Source organism: Camellia sinensis, unplaced genomic scaffold, assembly GCF_055761805.1.
Source record: "Camellia sinensis isolate YWXY unplaced genomic scaffold, ASM5576180v1 Unanchor14, whole genome shotgun sequence".
NCBI classification, from domain to species: Eukaryota; Viridiplantae; Streptophyta; class Magnoliopsida; order Ericales; family Theaceae; genus Camellia; species Camellia sinensis.
The window spans coordinates 3,790,408-3,811,241 of NW_028129020.1; the positions used below are offsets into that span (position 1 = coordinate 3,790,408).

The window sequence follows — 20,834 nt, forward strand, 5'->3', positions numbered from 1 at the left end:
TATTTGTTGTATGGAGGAGAAGGCGCCATATTATGAAAAAGATATGAGTAAGTGTGTTCAGGGTGAGTTTAGTAGGTTGGATAGAGCATATTGTGTTCAGAAGGAGCCTAGTAGGTTACATAGACCTGATCTTTAGGCCTACTCTCGGCGACAAAGAAAACAATCGAACTGTGTGGTGCCATGCCAATCATCACCTCCGACTCCAGTTCCTATTTCTTCTATGGAATCCTCAGTCTTTGGTTACTTCTACTATTCCTGTTGATGATTCAAATCTTCCTATTGCTATTAGAAAAGGTGTTAGAACTTATACTCAACATCTTATTTCTAAATTTGTGTCATATGATTCCTTATCTTCATCATATTGTGCCTTTGTTTTGTCTTTGTCTTTTGTCTCTATCCCTCATAATTGGAAGGAAGCACTCACTAATCCTAACTGGAAAGAAGCTATGGCAGAAGAGATGAGAGCTCTGAATAAGAATGGCACTTGAGAGTTAGTTTCTCTACCATTGGGTAAAAGACCTGTAGGTTGCAAATGGGTGTTTACAATCAAGCAGAAGACGAATGAGACTATAAAGAGATATAAGGCGAGACTGGGTTGCTAAAGGGTTCACTCAGGCTTATGGCATTGATTATCAGGAGACCTTTGCTCTAGTGGCTAAAATGAATTCTATTCGTGTCCTTCTTTCCTATGCCGCAAATCTGGGTTGGCCATTACAACAGCTTGATGTAAAGAATGCTTTTCTCCATAGTGATCTAGAAGAAGAAGTGTACATGGATGTTTCTCCAGGTTTCTCTTCTTCGGTTACTGAAGGGAAGGTTTGTCAGTTAAAGAAGGCTTTGTATGGATCAAAACAGTCTTCTAGAGCCTGGTTTGATAAGTTTCTTAAGGCGATGCTCAGATTTGGGTACAAGCAAAGTCATGCTGATCATACTATGTTCATCAAAAAGTGTGGAGATAAAATGGCTATTCTTATTGTCTATATGGATGACATAGTGGTGACTGGTAACGATGTAAAGGAGATGTCCCAAATCAAGGCTCGACTTTTCAAGGAGTTTGAAATCAAAGATCTTGGTTCTTTGTGGTATTTTCTTGGGATTGAGATTGCTAGATCGGATAATGGCATCTTTTCAAAGGAAGTATATCTTGGATCTACTTGAGGAAATAGGTATGTTGGGATGTAGACCCGCAGATTCTCCTATTGAGGCCAATCACAGACTTAACAGCAGTGATGGAGATTGTGTAGATAAAGGAAGATATCAAAGACTTGTAGATATTGCATATGCAGTTGGTGTTGTAAGTCAATTAAGGCATGATCCTCGAATAAGGCATTTGGATGCAATTAATCGAATCCTTAGGTATCTCAAATCAGCACCTGGAAAAGGAATCATGTTCTCTAAGCATGGTCATTTGAAAATAGAGGTTTTCACTAATGCCAATTAGGCTGGTGCAGTTAATGATAGGCGGTCTACTTCAGGTTATTGTATTTTTGTAGGTGGTAATCTGGTGACTTGGCGAAGTAAGAAACAAGCTGTTATGGCCAGATCAATTGCAGAAGCGGAGTATCGAGCAATGGCGAATGGCATCTGTGAGCTCATGTGGCTTCAAGTGTTATTGGCTGACTTAGGATTGTTAAATAGTGGACTAATGCGGTTGTATTGTGATAATAAGGCTGCTATTAGCATTGCTCATAATCCTGTCCAGCATGATAGGACCAAGCCCATTGAGATTGACAGATGTTTTATCAAGGAGAAAATAAGTAGTGGTATGATTTGTATGCCTTTTGTGCAATCTGAAGATCAGTTAGCCGATGTTTTTACTAAAGGATTAGGTAGTAAGGTCTTTCATCCCATTGTGTGCAAGTTGGGAATGAGAGATATCTATGCACCAATTTAAGGGGGAGTGTTAAGTTAGATGAAGGGTAGTTTTGTTTTTATGTACTTATTTGATTAGTATAAATACATATTGTTATAGAGGGAAAAGCTAATCTAAGATTTTGTGCCTCTTCCTAATAATAATTCTTGCTTTTTTATTTCTCTCCTCTCCTCTCACTCTTAAACTTGTTCTTATAATTTTAACTCTTTGTCAAGATCAAACATGCTTAACTTGCAAACATAGACATAGCAGTGTACATTTCAAGACATTTCAAAACATGAATCCACATGTGGCTAGAGGAGCTCAGTTAGCTTGAGGTTATTGGCATGATTCCCAATAACAAACATGATCTAGGTGTTACCTTAGTACATGATACAAAAATATAAGATGTTCATTCGTAATGAAACAATAGCATAACTTTGTTAAACATATGATAAGTTTACATTTCGAATCATAACTTTAACGAACATAGCTTTAGCATACTACTACTCATAATTGGCTCAGTGAACAAGGGTGTGACTTCTTCAAAGCTTAGCCTACAAACAAGAGCAAAGCATTGAAATCCCTAACTTACATGTATACACATAACAAATCAGTTGTCTAAACTTCGTTAAATGTTTTCCTTAAATTCTCTCAAGTGTTCTAGCATTGTTCTAGGTCTAATTCAAACCTTAACTAAATGTCAAATGCATACAAGAAGAGTCCTATGTGAAAGAAGGTTACAAAACAAAAGCATAGACAAAACAGGGGTTTTTTGCATGTGCGGGACCCAATCTGCACGTGTGGGATGGTTACGGCAGGTGCAGCCTGCACCTGCCTTTTTTTCAGAATCAAAACCGTGAACTAGGGAAATCGCCGCACGTGCGGTTCTGGGCACAAATTATCTGTTCAAAATTCAGCAAGTTCCTAGGCTGTTTTCTTCCATTTTTCTTGAGTTGGGACTTATGGAACTTGACCTAAAACATGTAAAATCAATGATGAATATGAAAATATGATTGTTTTCCAAATCAAAACATCAAAACACAATAAAATTCTAAGATTCGAAGATCAAATCCATGGTTCAAGTTATGAAATTCTTGAATATAGTTTCCTTTAAACTCATCTTCAAAAATCTGCTGTGTGTCTTTAAAACATGATTTCAAACATGTAAATATCTTGAAATCAAAAGAAGATATGGAAGTAAGGATCCAAATGTATCAAGATCATCAAAAATTACTTCAAAAGATTGAAATTCCTAAGCTTCATGCCTAGTCCTTCATTTTAATTTCTTCATTCTTAAACCAAATTAATCCTAGTTTCTTTTCAATCTTAGATGTTAGGAAGGTCTGCTATAGGATTTAGGATAGAAATCATACCTTAGAACACTTTTTAGGTTAGATTTGTTGAAGTTTTTGAGTCCTCCCTCTTTTCTCTCTTCTTTCTCTTTTCTTCTCCTTTCTTCTCCTCTTTTCTAGCTTCTTCTAACGTTTGCTGCAGATTTTCTTCTATTTGTTTGGCTTTGGTCCTAAGTTTTTATTTGGTAAAATAGGGCAAGAGTTGGAAAGTTCATTAGTTGGTTAATTTCCTTGCTTTAACTTAACTAATTAAGATCAAGACTAAGAAATCCTAATTTATTTTAATCATACTTAACCTAGTTAATCCTAATTAGGGTTCACTAATCATACTTAATTATCACTAATCCTAATAGCAAAATAACGAATAACATGAAATGGACAAGTTCATTAGACTAAGGTCTTTAAGCTTCTCACTTAAGGGTTAGTTACATCCTATGGTTTTCAAATCAAGTTCTAAGTTATCCCCTAACTCAAGGCACAAAACAAATAGGTCCTAAGCATGACTTTCCAACATAACTTCATCTTCTCTTCCTATTGCTAACAAACCCTGTATCACATAAGCATGGACCATAACATGAATGCAAGAATAATGAAATATATATATATATATATATATATGATGCATGAACGGTTTGGTTGTCACACTCAAGGACCACTTTGACACCCATTTGTCTCAGTTGCTCCCCTCAGTGGTTGAGCCATGCTGGTTGCGAGGCTAACTTGTGCAGTTCCCTAACCTTAGATCAGATGCTCTGGGACAATCTCTAAAGGAAATCTTGGCACTCTGGCTAGGTGGTGCTTTGGGACAACATCTAGAGTTGCTAGTTCTCCCAGGTGCTCATCTAGTTCTCCTTTGACATATTCATACCTAATTGGTCTTAGAAAGAGAAATAACTTAAGATAAAGACATCTTCAATTCAAGACAAAAGCATATATGGCGTGCTCTATACCCCTTCGTACTTACGGAGCATGTACAACCTCTGACACCATTGTTTGAGGTCATGCCACTAACAAACAGATTGTCATACCCACAGAGGAGGCCACATGTCCTTACTATCATACCCACAAAGAAGGCCACATGTCCTTACTATCATACCCGCAAAAAAGGCCACCTAAGCTCTATACATTAGAGGCGTGGTCCCTCAGCAAGTGCCTCTATGTGAAGGCCACCTCCATCTCCAAGCAAATCTTATCCACCTCTCTAAAACTAGTTGGAGGCTTTGGTCATCCAATTTTAGACTTTAGTTCTCCAATATTGTTGTTCTCTATATTCTTAAGGGTGCCTCAGTTGGCACCTAGCCTACCTATAATGGTTTGTCACCCCTTACATATCTACCCTACTTCCTAGAAGGCTTCTGCAGCCATTTGACTCACCTCCAATGACCATAGAAGGTTTCCAGTTATATGCCTGATTTGTTTCTCAATGACATTGAACCTAATAAGACATGTCTCAACTCTTATACAAATATTTCGATTGTAGTTGTGGACTTTGTGCTTCCTAATATCCCTTGATGATTGTCAATAGAAGAAACACCTTGATGAATTGGCAGACTAAATGATAATTGATTTTTTATCAGCCTAGTATGAGTTGGTTTTATTTTAACAGTTATCACTATTGTTGTATTTTCTTTCGTGTTCTGAATTTCAGGATGGAAGACTAGTGTGCATTAGTTCCATTCAACAGGTTAGGACTGTCATTCCTTTTTGGATAGTAGATTTGTTGAGTTTTTATGCTCAAAACAAATGAATTATATGTTTCTTTTGTGATTTGCACTTACTCAAGCCAATCTTTGCAGATTGACTTTGCGGTGACAGTGTCAGCATTGCTTGGTGTTCCCTTTCCTTTTGGAAGGTGCAGTGTAAGCATTCTGTGAATTTTAACTTTTGAATCATCATTTTCATTTCATGATTTTTAAAATTAATTGTTAGATGAATTTCTTGATATGTTGTAGACAAGTCAGTAGTGTTTGTTTCTGGCATATAAAGCATTCCTATATTAGCTATATTAAATTTTTTTTTTAGATAATATGCTTCACTAGTGATGGTGGACCATTGAATTAGTAGAAACATTTCTATCCAGAGATGTGAAATTTCTAAAAGGGTCTCCATGTGCTCAATCATTTATTAGAGTTGAGGATGGTAAAGTTGAAATTTTATAGCTTCATATGATTTTCCTTGGTGAATTTAGAAGATACGGAGCTAGTTTCTTCATGTGCACTCCACATCTTTATCCATATGCCTCTTTTCCTTTTCTAGTATATCATTATTTTCTACACATGAAGGGTTTTTTTTTTTTTTTGGGTGCTAATATTCAGTGGACATAATATAATTGAAGTAGTTACTGGCAATCAAATGAAATGAAGCACAGTGGCATGAAGTTTATTGATATCACTACATGACCAGAGTTGCAATTTCGTTGGATTTGTTTTAAACATCTGGATGGTTATGTTTTTGTCATGCCAAAAAATAAATGAAAAATCAGACTTTTCAGAAATTGAAGTTGTTGACCATGAGAATTTTGTTTCCATTCTATTGCCAGTTCTTGTAGAACTGTTTTGCATTGTTGGTAGAGCAAACACCGTCACTCTGGAAATAAAATCCTTGTCCGGTATGATTTAACTTTTTCATTTTGCTTTCACTGGTATTGTATTTAAACATCTAAAAGTTATGTCTTTGATTTCATTTTCTTAAGAGCTTGCTTTGCTATTTGATATTTAAATTTGTAGTTACATTTGAGAACGTTGTATAAACTATATCTTGTTTCCATGCCACTGCATTACTGCACTTTTCTTTGACATTATGAAATTTATCTTTCTAAAATAATTAATTTATTTACAGCATTGGACGTGTGAATCCTGAACTGTATGCTTTAGCTTCTGGAACATGGAATTTCGAAAGCTCTAAAGAGGGTATTTACCAAAATCAATCAAACACGGAAGAATGGATGCAAAATTATGTCAATGTGCTCTGCATCAATTCTTGGCAGGTATTCTTTTGAATTAACCTTTAATTCAGTTTGGAATCATGACTCGGGACCTGAAAATAATAAATTGATAACAAACTGCTTGAGGGGGTCTTATCCTTTGTTAGGGTTGATAATGCACTCTCGAACTTTGCATCATACGCTATGAAGCATGGATGCTTTGACAAACATGCCATATCCGGTACTGGTACCTTGTATGGTACTTCTACATACGTACCGGGTACACGAAACACGTACTCAAATTTTTTCTTCTTAATTTCTGACATACCAAGACGTATCTAGTATATATACCCAAGCCATGCCGTACCATACCTTAGTCAAAATCACTTTGCTTGGTTAGAATTTTCCAAAAACACTTTTCATAAAATTTTACCTTTTTGTTTTTTGTGTTTTTTTGTTTTTATTAAAATTTTTTAATATTTTAAGCAGTATTTTTAATTTTTAGACATACCTAACATAAATATACCTAAAAAGTAAAAAAATTGTGAAAAAAACCTTTTAAAAATTCACTAAATATCAAAAATACGAGAATTCAATACATTTTTTGTATTTTTATGTATTTATTAATTTTTTAAAATATTTTTTCACAATTTTTTTACTTTTGGTTCATCTAAAAAAGTAAAAAAAACGTTTAAAATGTTAAAAATATTCACTAAAAGCAAAAAAATACGAAAACCAAAAAACTTAGTTTTTAAAAAACTTAATCCAAAAAACTCAAACCAAACACACTAAATAGTATTTTCTTCTAATAAAGAGGTAACATTAATTTCATTGGACTTCTTTTTTATTTTTATTTTTATGCGTAGTATGATTTTAAAATTAAGCTATGGTTTGTAAGTTATTTAATATAATGACATTTAATTTTGGTTTATACCTTTACTTTTGGCATTAAATGTGAATTGTTGGATGGATCTTAACAAATTAAATCATTTAACTAATTTTTGCTTTACTCCAAATTAAAATAAATATTTTTTTTACAAACGTACCCAGCCGTACCCGTAACCGTACCCGTACCCGTACCCTACTATTTGAAATTTTACTGTATTGATATACCCATATCGTACCAGTACCAATACTCGTACCCATACCCGTGCTTCATTGATCACAGGTTATTAATTTGTCCCTCGCCTGTATTTCTGTTTTCTTTCTTGTATTTCTGTTTTCACAGGTTATTAATTTATTTATAGAATTGTGATTTCATCAATGGTGCAAAAATATCTTGTAGCATTGTTACCTGCCCGCTAGTGTGTGCATTTCATTGTTATTGTTATGCCATCTGTGCAGATTTTGTAGACGAAGATTAGTTTCAAACGTGCCAAGTGGCTTAATTTTCTGTTGGAAGCACTGGATTTTCATAAATAAGGCGTTTGAGTGTTGAAGGACAAGAGGTAGGGAAAGGGCTTAGGCTATTACAGTTTAAAATGCTAGGAATCTGGAACTGAAATAGGGTTTGTTTGGGGGCAATGAATAGTATTGTGGAATAGAAAACTAATTCTTTGTTGTATTTTCTTGGGTGGGATAGTTTAGATAGCTTGAGGAGTTTGTTGTCACAGACTATGTTACATGGACTCTTCAAAGTAAATCAAGTGCTTGTATCAGACACTTTACACCTAGATAAGAGTATGGGTTATATGTCTGATTCTTTCAATTAGATATGCACTTTCGAAGCACATCCATCAATTCAATTTGTGGGGGGGGGGGGGGGGGGGGAGAGGGGGGAGGGGGAGAGATAATGATATAGGTTTTTCAAGATCAGTATTGGACTTCTTTTAATGTTCGAAGGAACCTAAGATAAGTAGGAGGGGAAGAAAGGTGGGGGATATATCTGCCTTTTGTATTTGATGTGGTGTTTGTGTGTGTGTGTGTGGACAATGGTTCCCAATGAAGGGATCCACACTTTCTTTCCAATAAAGGGTCGAGAGTCATAAACCAAGGGACATGAGGATTTTACTAAAAGGAATCAGACTAATAGTCACGATAGTCGAAGATCCATTCAACGGAGTCGCCGCCTAGTTTTTTTCGAGGTACCACTAGGAAACCCAAAATCCTTAAACTTTGACTCTATAGGTAAGGCACGAGCTACAATCAAAGGGACTGGATTTAGGGGCTAAGGTACAAGATAGGAAGCTGTGAGGCACCCATCCTGCCCAATCGTTAAGTTGGCCTCTACTCAATTTCATTGGTTCAATTAGTTAAATTTGTTAGACCTTTGAATGCATGATGACATATAGGGAAAGGAGAAAACATGTGACAAAACCAGAAGGAATTAGGCAATGGAACAAAAATGGGCACTCATTTGGGCGGGAATCACACCAAAACATCTTGAATGGTAAATTCGTCTTTAAGTGAACCCATGGGTCTTGGGGACATTCTCGAATTGTTTGGAAACACTGCTATTATTCTTGTGAAAACATATTATTACCGAGAAGGCAGCCCAAGAGGGGGGATGAATTGGGTTGATAAATAAAAACTAAAATAATTAATAAAACTAATTTTTACAACTCAAATAGATATGGAAAGATATATAAAATAAGAGCGCACTAATGTGTGTGTGTGAGCAAATCAAATGAGATAAATATAGCAATGCAATATGGGAGAGAGAGAGAGAGAGAGAGAGAGAGAGATATCAAACTCAAGGTCTATAGTTGTTCGGCTTCAACCGAAGCCTACGTTCACTTCCCAGTGTTCCCCTCGAGTTCTTCCACTATTTTTCAAATAGCTTTACTATTAGAAGCTTCCTGTGTACTTGCAAGACCTTTACAACAAGGATTTTGTTCCAAAAACTCTCAAAAATAAACAACAAAAACAGCCGTTGTTTTGGTATTACAAATCTCACAAGTTTTTTCTCACAAAACACTCAACAATAAAGCCCAATGGTAGAACCACCCTTTTACAAATGATTTGAATAATAATGTGAGTACAAATCTGAGCACCAACTTCTCAAGAATAGATTTGGAACAATGAAGAACAAGAGCACAAATAAATTTATTCTTCTTCTCCTCTTTAGGTCACCCCTTCTTTATGGTGGTGTTTGGGAAGTTTGTGTGTTGGGTTTTTTTTGATTTTTTCCACTAAAAGACAAACTTTCTGCAAAATCAAAAAACCATATCCAAACAAAATATCACATCCAACCCCATAAGCATTTCACTTTTTCTCTCATAAACATCACATCTAACCACAAAAAAACTCAACTATCTTCCCAAACAACAAATTTTTTTTCTCCAATAAAATCGTACAACTAAAAAAACCTACATAAAAACCCACTTCCCAAACACCCACTATGTCATTTGATGTTGGAGATGAGTATTTATAGCTCTTGAACTTCATTTGACCATTGGAGGTTGGTGGTAATTAGAACAGTTTGAAACATGTCAGATTGCGTTCAGAAATTTGAATTTTTGAATTAGAGGTGTCGACACTATGTCTGAAGGTGTTGACACTCGCTTCTTATCTTCTTTATCAGGTGCCGTCACTTGGGTTGATAGTGTCAACACTTGCACATCTTTGATTTTCTCGAAGCTACTGAATTAAGGTGTCAGCACTTCTCTTTTGTGGTGTCAACACTCATACTTAGTAAGGATTTGGTTACCTGTTACAATGAGCATATCCTTCCAACAACAAATTATATCAAAATATAAGTTTTAAAAATATGCTAAAATTAAAGCATATTAATATTTCAAAGCGCATGTTTGTTATATGCAACATATTAATTTTGTGTCAAATATTGTTAAGCATATATAATATTGAAGCACAACTAACCAAATGCATCATAGACATCATAAAAATAAAACCGTAGGACTAACACGTACATCCACCACATAATAACAAAACCAATCAAAGCAAACTAAGTATCTAAAGTCCACAATCCACAGAGAAAATGAGAAACAAAATAAACTAGTTGACTTCTCTTTGTAAATCTTCCTATGTTGCCAAACTAAACAAAATCAAAACTAAATTACATCGCTTCGGGTGGCAGGAGAAAGTTGGGAGAAAGGATTTTTGGCCTATCCAACCTGCTAGGGGAGGACCTAAAATTGCTCAACTTCATTTTGCAGATGGTTTGCCAACATGCGATGATGATGTAATAAGAAACTTTGAAAGCAAAGCAGATATATCAAACGACTTAAAAAATTATGAAATTTTTATGTGATGCTCTCCCTATATGCAACTAACATGTTCACCAAGTTTCAGATCCAAACTCCAAATGGTCTAAGTGATAAAAATCAGACACTAAATTTATACAGAAAACAACAAAAATGGGGATTCGAAATAATGTATCTCCAAAATTCATTAAATTAATTACAAAAGACTCCCGAAGATATATATATATATATATATATATATGTAAAATACCCATCTCCAACAGTTTTTATAAACTTCATGCCATTAAAGAGATAAAAAATCAATAAAGAAAACAATAAGAAATTACTGAAAGGCAAAAAAATTCTACCTAGATGCAAACCTATGCAATATTCTTGCACGAAAAGTAACCATGTGAGGAATGAAAACAATAAGCATGAATTAAATAAAGCAAATGAAAACCCTGAAGCCTAAACATGGTGAAGAACATGTGAAACTAAGAAAGCAATAAAAACCCTTGATCTAACATATTGTAATCCCTGAACATGAATAAAAATAAATCTAAGCATGCTTAAACCCTAATTTAAGCATGAACGAAAATGAAAACAAAAAATGAAAAGAAACTAACCTGGACAAGGCAAAGGATCGAAGCCGAGCTGCTTTGAATGCCCTCAGACTTGAATCAAACCAAAATTTGAACTCCAGAACCTTGCTCTAGCTTGAGAATGCCAAATGAAAAGAAAAGAACTTGAGAAAACTTTGAGACTAGAATGTCGGCACAAAAGATGCAGCCAACGCTTGTGGCAATTGTTGTCTTCATGTCTTGAGTCTGTTTCCATATTTCTTGGAGAATAATAGAATGTTATGTATGTGGAGCATTTCCTAATTTAATACCCAACTTTTTTACAAATATCCTTGTGTCCCTAGGTTTAGGGTTTTGGAAGGTCTAATGTCTATACATGTTAACGAACCCATACATACATATCCAGATCCATGTGAGATAGGTATGCTTGTCCAAGCCTGCTTGGTTCCTTTGCATTAATTTTGAAGGCAATGGTCACTCCATGTATTTTGATAGTAGTGTTTGTGTTGACTTTGGTCTTTACAACAAGGCATGGAAATACTTTCAATTCTTGATTGACTATTAACCGATCAATAACATCATGCATGTTGAGACAGTTGATTCTACTGAGTTTTAGCTGGCTGCATATGTTTATCTTATGTAGGTGAAGAGATACATTGATGTATATTCAGCTTCATCTGTCATCGGGTTTTCAAATGAAGATTTGTTGCATTTATCAGCAATGTATTCTCAAGCAATGGAGAATTGGTCAAATACAATGATCAACTTACTGCTACATAAAAATGAAAGCTGTCATACATCCTTACCTGATCTCAGGAGGCAAACCGATGCATATTTTAGTTTCTTGGCAAGTGTTGCTGAGCTAGCACGCTCAAAATGGACCGAGTTTAATTTGAAGATGATGGGAATTGGTTTTGGTGTGATATTGACTTCATTGCTTGTCCATTTGCTCGCCATCCGAAGACTGGACAAACTATGTGGAGTTCATTTTCTTTCCCATGCCGAGTCTGGGATTTCCTTTGGATTGACTTTTTCTTGTTTGGTGGTGGTAATACGTGCATGCAGCTTCCTTTCAAATAGTTATATTTGTAAGTTCTATCTCTACAGGTATTTTTATTGCTTCTTCAATGCATTCTTTCATTATTAACATAGTTTTTGTTGTTTTGTTTTAATTTAAATTCCATGAGATCAGTGGAAGAAGGAAAAGTCGCAAGTTTTCTTGCTGCCGCAACTGGGATGCTCAACTTACGTTATTCAATAATGAAAGGGAAGATGCTAGTGGAAGTAGGAATTTTTACTCTGGGTGTCATTTACTTTTGTCAATAAGTCATACCGGTGTTGTATTATGGCTTGTAAATTTATGATTTACATTATCTTCTTTTTTGTGATTGTAAACTAGTAGAATATTACTATAGGAATTTTGCTTGTGGGCTAATTTTTGGTGATCATTTTGCAGGCAGTTGTGTTTGTTCTGTTAATCTCCATTCTCAGATTTACTATTGAACTTGGGCTATCAAAGCAGGCTGTCAGTTCAGTATTACTGGATATATGCCCTTCATGGATAGCTGAACTCGTGCCAGTGCTAGCTCTTGTCGTCTTAGCATTCATGCTGCTTAAGAGCATTGCTCACCGCTCGTGTAAGAGAATTATTAAGTATGTTATAATAGGAACCATATTAAGTTATCTGCTCATTGCTGCATATTGGGCCTCAGAAAGTAAACTACTAAATTTGCCTCTGCCAAAAGGCATACGAAGAAATTTCATTCCTCAAATAATCTATATTATTGGTTGTGCACAACTGTCATCCCTAGCACTTCTTCGATTTCTTACTGAAGAAAAAACTCCAAATTGGGAAGAAAACATAGTTTTTAAAATGGTGGCCATGCTGTCTGCATGGAGTTCAACAGTTATCATTCTATCTGGAAGACAAGGTCCCTTGGTTGCTTTAGCATCCATAATTGGAGGTACATTTCTTCATTGCACCTTTTATCTGGTAGTATTGCACTTTGAGCTATGGTTTGTCTGTTTATGATTCTTTAAGCCATACCCTCATTTCTTTGTAGTTTTGCGTTCCCGCTTCTGTAAGCCACTCAAACACGCCTTATATATTTGGATATAAATTCCAAATTTACCTATAGAATTCTTTCACGAGATAAAGTTGTGCTAGTTTTTAAATTTTTTAAGCATTGTAAGTTTCTACTCCTGAGTTGGTGCTTACAAGAACTTCTTTGCTAGGTTGGTGCATAATGAGGTTGAAGAGTTTTGAACAGGATTGCAAAAATGGCACTCCTGGAACATTGTCCTTGTATTCTTCCCCTGTTACACAATGGAGTCTTATAGCTGTGTGCCTTTTTTTCTGCACTGGCCACTGGTAAAAGTTTGCTCTTAACTTTTGTATGTCTGCTGATTGTGCCATTGGTAGTCATATCTTGTGCTCTGAAGAGTTGGTCAAGTGTTGTGTCATTCATTTTGGTCCCAAACTCATGGTGCTGCAATCGTTTAGTCTTGTTTGCAAACAATTATCAGTTCATTGATTAGTTTCATTCTCACACTGGAAGTAACTCCTTTTTCTTCCGTGCACCCTGTATTTCTTAAACACTGCAACATTTTGTTCAGGTGTGCTTTTGATGGCCTCCATTACGCTGCTGCATTTATTGGGTTAGTGTGTGCTCTTTTTAATCCTTTATATGTATATTCTCTTTTATTAGTAAAATTATATATTCTCGTTTATTTTTACTCCACTTTAAAGGGACTTGGTCACACTTTCCGAGTGATGAAATGATTTCCCTGTTATTACTTTCAACATGGGAGAGTTGTCCATCAACCCTCCTGGTTGATTGATTGTGGCTCTCATCTTCGTTTTCAGGTTTGAAGAATTCATCCTTGTTCCACAAGCTATTCTTCTTAGTATTGATACATTTGGTTTTTCTCACATTCTTCCAATATTTGGACTTCCATTTCTTGTTGCACGCCAACTTCCATTTGGTCAGGGTGAGCAGCAGAGAAAGAGATTCTTTTTCATGCAATTATCTCAAGTAAGTTTATCCTCCTGGATGTGTATGGCTGTAATTCTCCTTGGATGGGGTCTCGTGGTTATTCATCTTCTTCTATGTTTCAGGTGTATTTGATGTATGGATTCATTACAGCAATTTCAATCACATTCACAATATTGTGTGTCACAATTCAAAGACGGCACCTGATGGTATATCCTTAGACCACAAAGCCTTCATATATTTTTATTGATTTGTGCATATTTAGCATATCTTAACAGTTGGCATACTGCTGAATTTCACTGCAGGTGTGGGGGTTATTTGCTCCTAAATTTGTTTTTGACGTGGCGGGCCTCATTTTAACAGATGTCCTAATCTTCTTGGCAGTGCTTTATTATGACTTTTTGGGGCAAAAATAATTTAGTTTTTGTGTAGGAGTGGAAGTGTGTTGTGCTGTTCATATTTGATATAACCCATCAACCAGATGGTCCCTGACTCATGCTTCCTTGATTTTGCATCATTTTTAAAATATGACTTGGCTGATTGTCGTAATTGCACTTCAATGAATCCAAACTGTTGATTGAAGAGTCCTACATGGAACTCAATAATCTTGGGGGATGATAGATCTTCGTAGATAGAGAGAGATGATTCTGATTTTAAATTACAGAGGCCTGAGCTAGGCAGATGCTTTCCCCTGTTACCGTAATACTTGTAATGGCTTACTATATAAGGTGGTAGACAAATGATTAAAGAGGATGATCTCAGAGTTGTCTTTTTAGTGATTTAGTGAGTGGATGAATGGTTCATATATTGTATTTGTTTGAAATTGTATCTTCTACGATTTTTATTATTATTATTATTATTATTTTGACCTCCTCTTCAATGGTTGTTTACGAGGCACCTGGTACCAGACCACTTTTTAACGTCAACTAATATGTTTGGCTCTGTTTGGTAAGTACTTCAAAATATAGTTCCACCCATTGATTTGAGTATGTTGTTTGTTTGGAGTTTTCAAATCATAATTCTATACCTATTTCTCAAAACTCAATTCAAAACATAATCATTACTTTTCAAATCTCATAACCAAACACATAATTCAAAATTCTTTTTAAAACTCAATTCAAATCAATATTTTAATTTTTTTAATATTTTAAATATTTAAATATTTTAAAAATATTTTAATTTTGTTAAGATTTTAAATATTTTAATATTTAAATATGCTACGATTTTTTAAATTTTTAAATTTTTTGAATATTTTAATTTCAAAATATTACGATTTAAATTTTTTAAATTTTAAAATATTTCATAAAAATAAATTCAAATTCTATTTTATAAAAATATTTTTAAATATTTCAATTTTTTTGTTATGTATTTGGTTACGATTAGAGTGTAGAGTTGTAAAAGTAGTATGGAGTTTCGAGTTATGTATTTGGTTATGAGTTTTAAAAATAATTTTTTAATTGAGTTTTGTTTTATGTGTTTGGTTACGATTTGAGTGTAGAGTTGTTTTTAAATTTAAAGTATTAACATTTTAAATTATTTAAATTTTTTGAATATTTAAATTATTTAAATTTTTACGATTTGAATTTTTTGAATATTTATTTTAATTTTTTACTTATTAAATTTTTTAGATTATTTAAATTATTTAAATATTTATGATTTAAATTTTTTGAATATTTATTTTGAAAAAAAATTATTGCCTTTGTAGTATTTCAATTAAAAAATTGATTAATGCTATTTTTTGTTAATAATAATTTTTTTAATTGAATTTTAAAAAGAGTTTGGTTATGAGTATTGATCAGAATTTTTAAAAGTGTGAAACTAGTGTGTTTTGTCATGAGTTACAATAATTTGAATTAAATTTTGAATATTTTTTTTTTCAAAACTCATAACCAAACAAATTTTCTTACTTCACATGTCAAATCAAACTTTCAAAACTTAATTCTACACTCAATTTAAAACTCAATTCAGCACTCTATTCAAAAACCATAACCAAACTAATTTTTTACACTCAAATCATAATTCTATAACTCACAAACTCAACATACAACTCATACTCTCAAATCATATTTACAAAATTCTACAAAACGCAACCTTTGATTTTAAGATATTTCCTTAGAATAATTAGGACAAGGCTCTTTTCTTTTTTATTATTATTATTATTATTATTATTATTTTCGAAATAAAATCTTGAGGGGCTGCATGAGAGGAGACTCATTTAGGGCTAGTGGGTGATCTTATGCGTAAGGTTGCAAACGAGCTAAGTTTTAATATATTTGAGCTTATTTATTAATATTTTAACAAGTTTGAACTTGAGTTCAAGCTCGAGCTTAATAAAAATTTAACAAACCGAACTCAAGTCAAGTTGGTTTACACTTGATTTGAGTTCAAACATGTTTACAAGTATTAATGAGTCAAAAAAATTATAAATTTATATTTGCGTATCAGATTAAAATTGCAATTTAAATTTAAATTATATATATATATATATATATATATTATATAAACATACTTTAAAATAAATATAAAAAAGTCAATATTTTACATATAAAATATTTTACATATAAAGAACACGCGTAGGATTTTTTTTATTTTTTATTTTTGAATACATCGGAAAGAACAGGGTAGTTTCAAAATATTTAGAAGCTCTATAATTCATAAAAGTTGCTCCAAAAGGGAGTTGTTTGAAGTTTGTTTGTTAATGTAAATTAGTATTAATTGCATTTTTATCTCTTAAATTATTGTTATTTTTTTTTAGACGAATTACACCAACGGTCCCTATAACTTAAAATTTGTGTCAATTTGGCTCATGACCTTTCAACTGTGATACATTTAACTCTAAATTTTGAATATCGTTTTAAATAAGGATAAGTAAATACACAATTTCTTTTGCAAATGGAAAATGTGAATCAAGTTTTAAATGTTCTGAAGAGTTATACTCAAAGGCTGGCCTTTGACTCTTGTAAGGTTATCTCCAATGGTGTTTGTTAAAATAACATTGTTATTGCTATAATTTGATAATGAATAGTATTATTTTGTCAAATTATAGCAATGGTGCTCCAATGATCACATATTATTTTGGCAAATCTCAACTAACTTTTCCACCAAATTGGCATTTGACAAATTATTATTATATTTTTTAAATATGATATAAAAAAATTTTGTTTTAGAAAAAAAAAAAAATTGGTGAAGGTTTTACAAAAATTTCAAGAAAAATGGCAGTTTCACCCAATCTCTATTTTGTTGGGAAGGATGAGAAATGGAGGGAGAGAGGGAGAAAATGGTTGGTTTTGGTGACTTGGCAGCTTTGGCAAGCTTGCGCCATATTTGACACAAATTTTGGCATTTGCCAAAGATAGCATCTGTCAAAACTTATCATCAGAGAACATTTTTGGCCCACACCTGATATAAAATGGCTCTGGCATCTCCAATGGCAAACCATTGGAGATGCTCTAAATGTGAATCAAGTTTATTCTGCCTAAATAATATTATGAATGTGTAGAATTTACTAAGAAACACATTGTCCTTCAAATTTCACTCTTTGTAACTTTGGGTTATTCAATATTGCAAGTGAGTAATTAAATTCAATTCTTAGTTTTGCCTGAAAGTTTGCTTCCTAATTCATTGGCAATTTCAGTCTCTATTCTTTCATATACTAAGATGTTATCTATATATCCAATCAGCTAAATACCATCCACCTTAATTAGCAGCGCTTGGGCAAGTTGGGACTTCTCATGGAAAGTGAAATTTGTATGATTTTGTATCTATAGGAGTTAAAAGCAGGGACATACCATTATAGATTGGATTTATAGGTAAATTGCATGATTCCTCCGAGTAATGGTTCCGGTTCACAGTTATTACAGCAAATTCACCAGAACCTTTACTTTTTCACCTTCAAATGGAAAGGTTATTCAAGTGGAAACACGCAATTATATATATATATATATATATATATTCTTTAATAATTGGAAGTTAACAAATAATAAGAGTGAATAGAGACTGGTACCAAATAAAATAGAATGAAGAAAAGCAAAATGTATTTTAGCTGTTGCAGAAACAACCATAATCTATCTCCTTCCTCTTGCATTTGATATTGCACCACGACCATGTACCCCTTTTGTCAATTGAGTCAGCATTTTACTGGCCCGTAATACCTTCCGTATTCCGCTTGCATGGTGGAAGTGGTTTGCCACATAAGCACATATTGTGTGCATATGCAGCGACAGGGAAGATATTATACGGCCTCCCTTGTGGAATCTCTCCACATAATCTGTTTGCCCTGAAGTTTGCATGTCTTAAATTTTCTATCCCCAGCAAGCTCTCTGGGATTCTTCCAGTAAGGCCATTGATGGACAAGTCTAGCCATTGCATTTTCACCAATAACCCTAAACTTGTAGGAATTGTGCCCGTTATTTGGTTCCTCGAGATATCAAACCTCTCTAGTTGGATCTGGTTTGAGATTGAACTTGGGATGTGCCCCGTGATCTTGTTGCTTCCTATGTTGAAAATTTTCAAGCTCAGGCCTCCATTGAATTCAGGAATGCTGCCTGAAATTTGATTGCTGGATACATCTATAGCCTCCAAAAAGCTGCTGGTTTTGTTGTTTAAGACCCCAGAGAGTGACCCAGAAAGCTGATTGGAGCGAAGGTCAAGGGATGAAAGCCCATCTGGCAATATTGCGATTCCTGAAAGGTCAGATTTCAATTGGTTGTTTGAAAGCTTGACCTTCTGCAAGCTAGACATCTTCACGAAGAAATTCGAAATCCCATCAGTGAAATAGTTATCAGAAAGGTCTACAGAGATCAAGGAATCGGGTTTTGTGAAGTTTGGGAGGGTTCCTTTCAGATTACAGCTGGCTAGATGAACATCAGAGAGTTGTCTGCTTCTGATCCATTCGGGAATTGTCCCTAGGTTAAGACTGTTGTAAGACAGGTCAATTGACAATAGAGAAGGGATGCCTTTGGAAAGGGTTGTGGGCAGAGGATTCGAAAGCCAATTGCTAGATAAATTCAGGTACCAAAGGTTCTGTAACCTTGAAATGGATTCTGGAATCTGACCACTCAGTTTGTTAAAACTCAGAGAAAGAGTGGTCAGAGATTTTACATTCCCAATCTGGTCAGGGATTGTTCCAGTGAGCTGGTTATGGCTCAAGGACAAGTCCAATAGATTGGCCAATTCGCACAACAAATTGGGTATCTGGCCTGATAGTTGGTTATTGGAGAGGTCCAAAAATGACAGGTTTCGATACTGTCCTATAAAAGCTGGAATCAATCCAGACAGTAAATTGTAGCTGAGATCAAGGGACTGCAAACTAAGGAAATTTTTGGAGGAGGGTGGGATAGGACCTGTAAGGGAGTTTCTAGCTAAATTCAGCTGGATCAGATTCCTCAAATTCCCCAAACTAGGAGGAATCTGGCCAATCAATCTGTTTCCACTGAGCGAGAGGATCCTGAGTAAGGGCAAGTGCCCTAAACTTGAAGGAATGTCCCCTTGAAGTGAATTGTCTTCCATGACAAGTAGCGTGAGACCGGTTAGATTTGAAAAGGATTGAGGGATTGTTCCAGCAATGTGTTTCATCCCGCTGATCACCATCACCTCCAAGAATTGTAAACTGCCCAGAGAAGGGGACAGGGTGCCCTTCATGTAAAGGGCACTGTACTTATCAGAAGAGGCGGGCCTCTGCAACGTCAACCCAGTAACCCTTCCCGTGGCTGGGTTGCATTGAACTCCCTCCCAACCTCCTCCACAGCAGTCCCTACCTGTCCATGAAGAAAGAATATCAGTAGTGTCTTTCAAGATTCTTGCTTTGAAACCTAAAAGAGAAACTCTATCTGCTTCTGAGCAAGCTGCAGCTGGTGCCTGCTCCTGATCCTGCTCCTGCTGTGAGGCTGTTTGGGCTATGGCTTCTGAGATTGACAGATTATAGAGTGAAAGAATGAGAACAAGCTTGAAAACCCATCTCACAATCTGCATTTTGGGAACTGGGTTTCGATCTGATTGGAGAGATAGCTTGGAAATATACCAGAATTTTTCAATGAAGTTGGGATCTGAGAAAGACAACTCTCTTTGAGTCTCGAGTGGAATAAAGAAATACTCTATATGCTTATTTTCGTACATACAGAAATGAGGAAAGTCTCAAAAGGACACATAAATAAATATAGGGGTTTATTCCGATTCGTTCCCGTAGAGAAGAAGGTATAATGATGGAATAAAGATAACAGAAAAATCAAAGAAAGACTAATGAGAGAGAGAGAGAGAGAGAGAGAGAGAGAGAGAGAGAAACAATGATATGGTCTGAATGTCTGAGCTGTGTCTTCCCCTTATTTATAGGACCATTCTTGGGTTTTTAACTAGTATGAAAATGAAAGAGAAAAAAAGAATTTGCTCCTGGGTCTTTAAATTCTTTCACATGTAAATTTGTGACCGTTTGATGGATCACGAGGACTATGAATAACATTTGAACATTGGAGCGCACCAGATTCAAATTTTCTAATCTCACAAGTCCAACCTTTTAGAGAAGAAGGGGAAAAAAAAAAAAAAAAACAAGGACAACAGCCCAACCTCTATGTTTTCTGTCTTCTCTTGCCCACATGACAACTTTCTATTCAAGACTCGTGGCCATCATTTCTTCCCGTTAGTTTGTAATGGATTTTGGGATGAAAAGGAGAAATACTATGCATTATTGCTTTTTTATTAACTAAAATTATCACATATATTTATTTAAATTATATTTTTTAAATAGAAATATAAATTTACTTAATTTAACTAATGATATGACCTTGGATAGAATTGAATGGAGAAGAAAGATTCATATAATTGATCTCATTTGATGGGACTTAAGGCTTGACTTGATTTGGTTTGATTTATATTTTATTATAACACAAATAAGGTTTAAATTATTCTTATGCATTGCAGAGGTCGCAATTAAATAATTATATATGAATATATACATATACATACACAGATAATTCAACTAAAATTTGTAAAATGT

General features: G+C 34.5%; 2 protein-coding genes across 4 annotated transcripts in view; one reads left to right on the top strand and one right to left on the bottom strand.

Annotated features, from left to right (window-relative positions):
- LOC114301370 (uncharacterized) overlaps nucleotides 1–14,726 on the top strand; it is a 61,538-nt gene extending 46,812 nt beyond the window's left edge. The window contains exons 11-22 of one of the 3 annotated variants that reach the window (XR_014358177.1): nucleotides 4,856–4,891; nucleotides 5,004–5,059; nucleotides 6,046–6,193; nucleotides 11,497–11,941; nucleotides 12,046–12,137; nucleotides 12,310–12,817; nucleotides 13,089–13,224; nucleotides 13,470–13,511; nucleotides 13,603–13,719; nucleotides 13,844–13,888; nucleotides 13,972–14,055; nucleotides 14,152–14,726. Coding sequence is in view for 1 of the 3 variants with exons in the window: in XM_082911910.1 (XP_082768036.1) it covers nucleotides 4,856–4,891; nucleotides 5,004–5,059; nucleotides 6,046–6,193; nucleotides 11,497–11,941; nucleotides 12,046–12,137; nucleotides 12,310–12,817; nucleotides 13,089–13,224; nucleotides 13,470–13,511; nucleotides 13,720–13,888; nucleotides 13,972–14,055; nucleotides 14,152–14,262 (1,827 nt within the window). In the remaining 2 variants the exon portion in view is untranslated. Of the gene's footprint in view, nucleotides 1–4,855; nucleotides 4,892–5,003; nucleotides 5,060–6,045; nucleotides 6,194–11,496; nucleotides 11,942–12,045; nucleotides 12,138–12,309; nucleotides 12,818–13,088; nucleotides 13,225–13,469; nucleotides 13,512–13,602; nucleotides 13,889–13,971; nucleotides 14,056–14,151 lie in introns of all 3 variants that reach the window. The other 2 variants (XR_014358176.1, XM_082911910.1) reach the window with 2 other exon arrangements.
- A 3,027-nt stretch (nucleotides 14,727–17,753) lies between these two features.
- On the bottom strand, nucleotides 17,754–20,450 carry LOC145814971 (uncharacterized). The gene has a single exon (XM_082911934.1). The coding sequence runs from the start codon at nucleotides 19,958–19,960 to the stop codon at nucleotides 17,981–17,983; it is 1,980 nt and encodes a 659-aa protein (XP_082768060.1). The 5' UTR covers nucleotides 19,961–20,450; the 3' UTR covers nucleotides 17,754–17,980.
- Nucleotides 20,451–20,834: the final 384 nt, after the last annotated feature.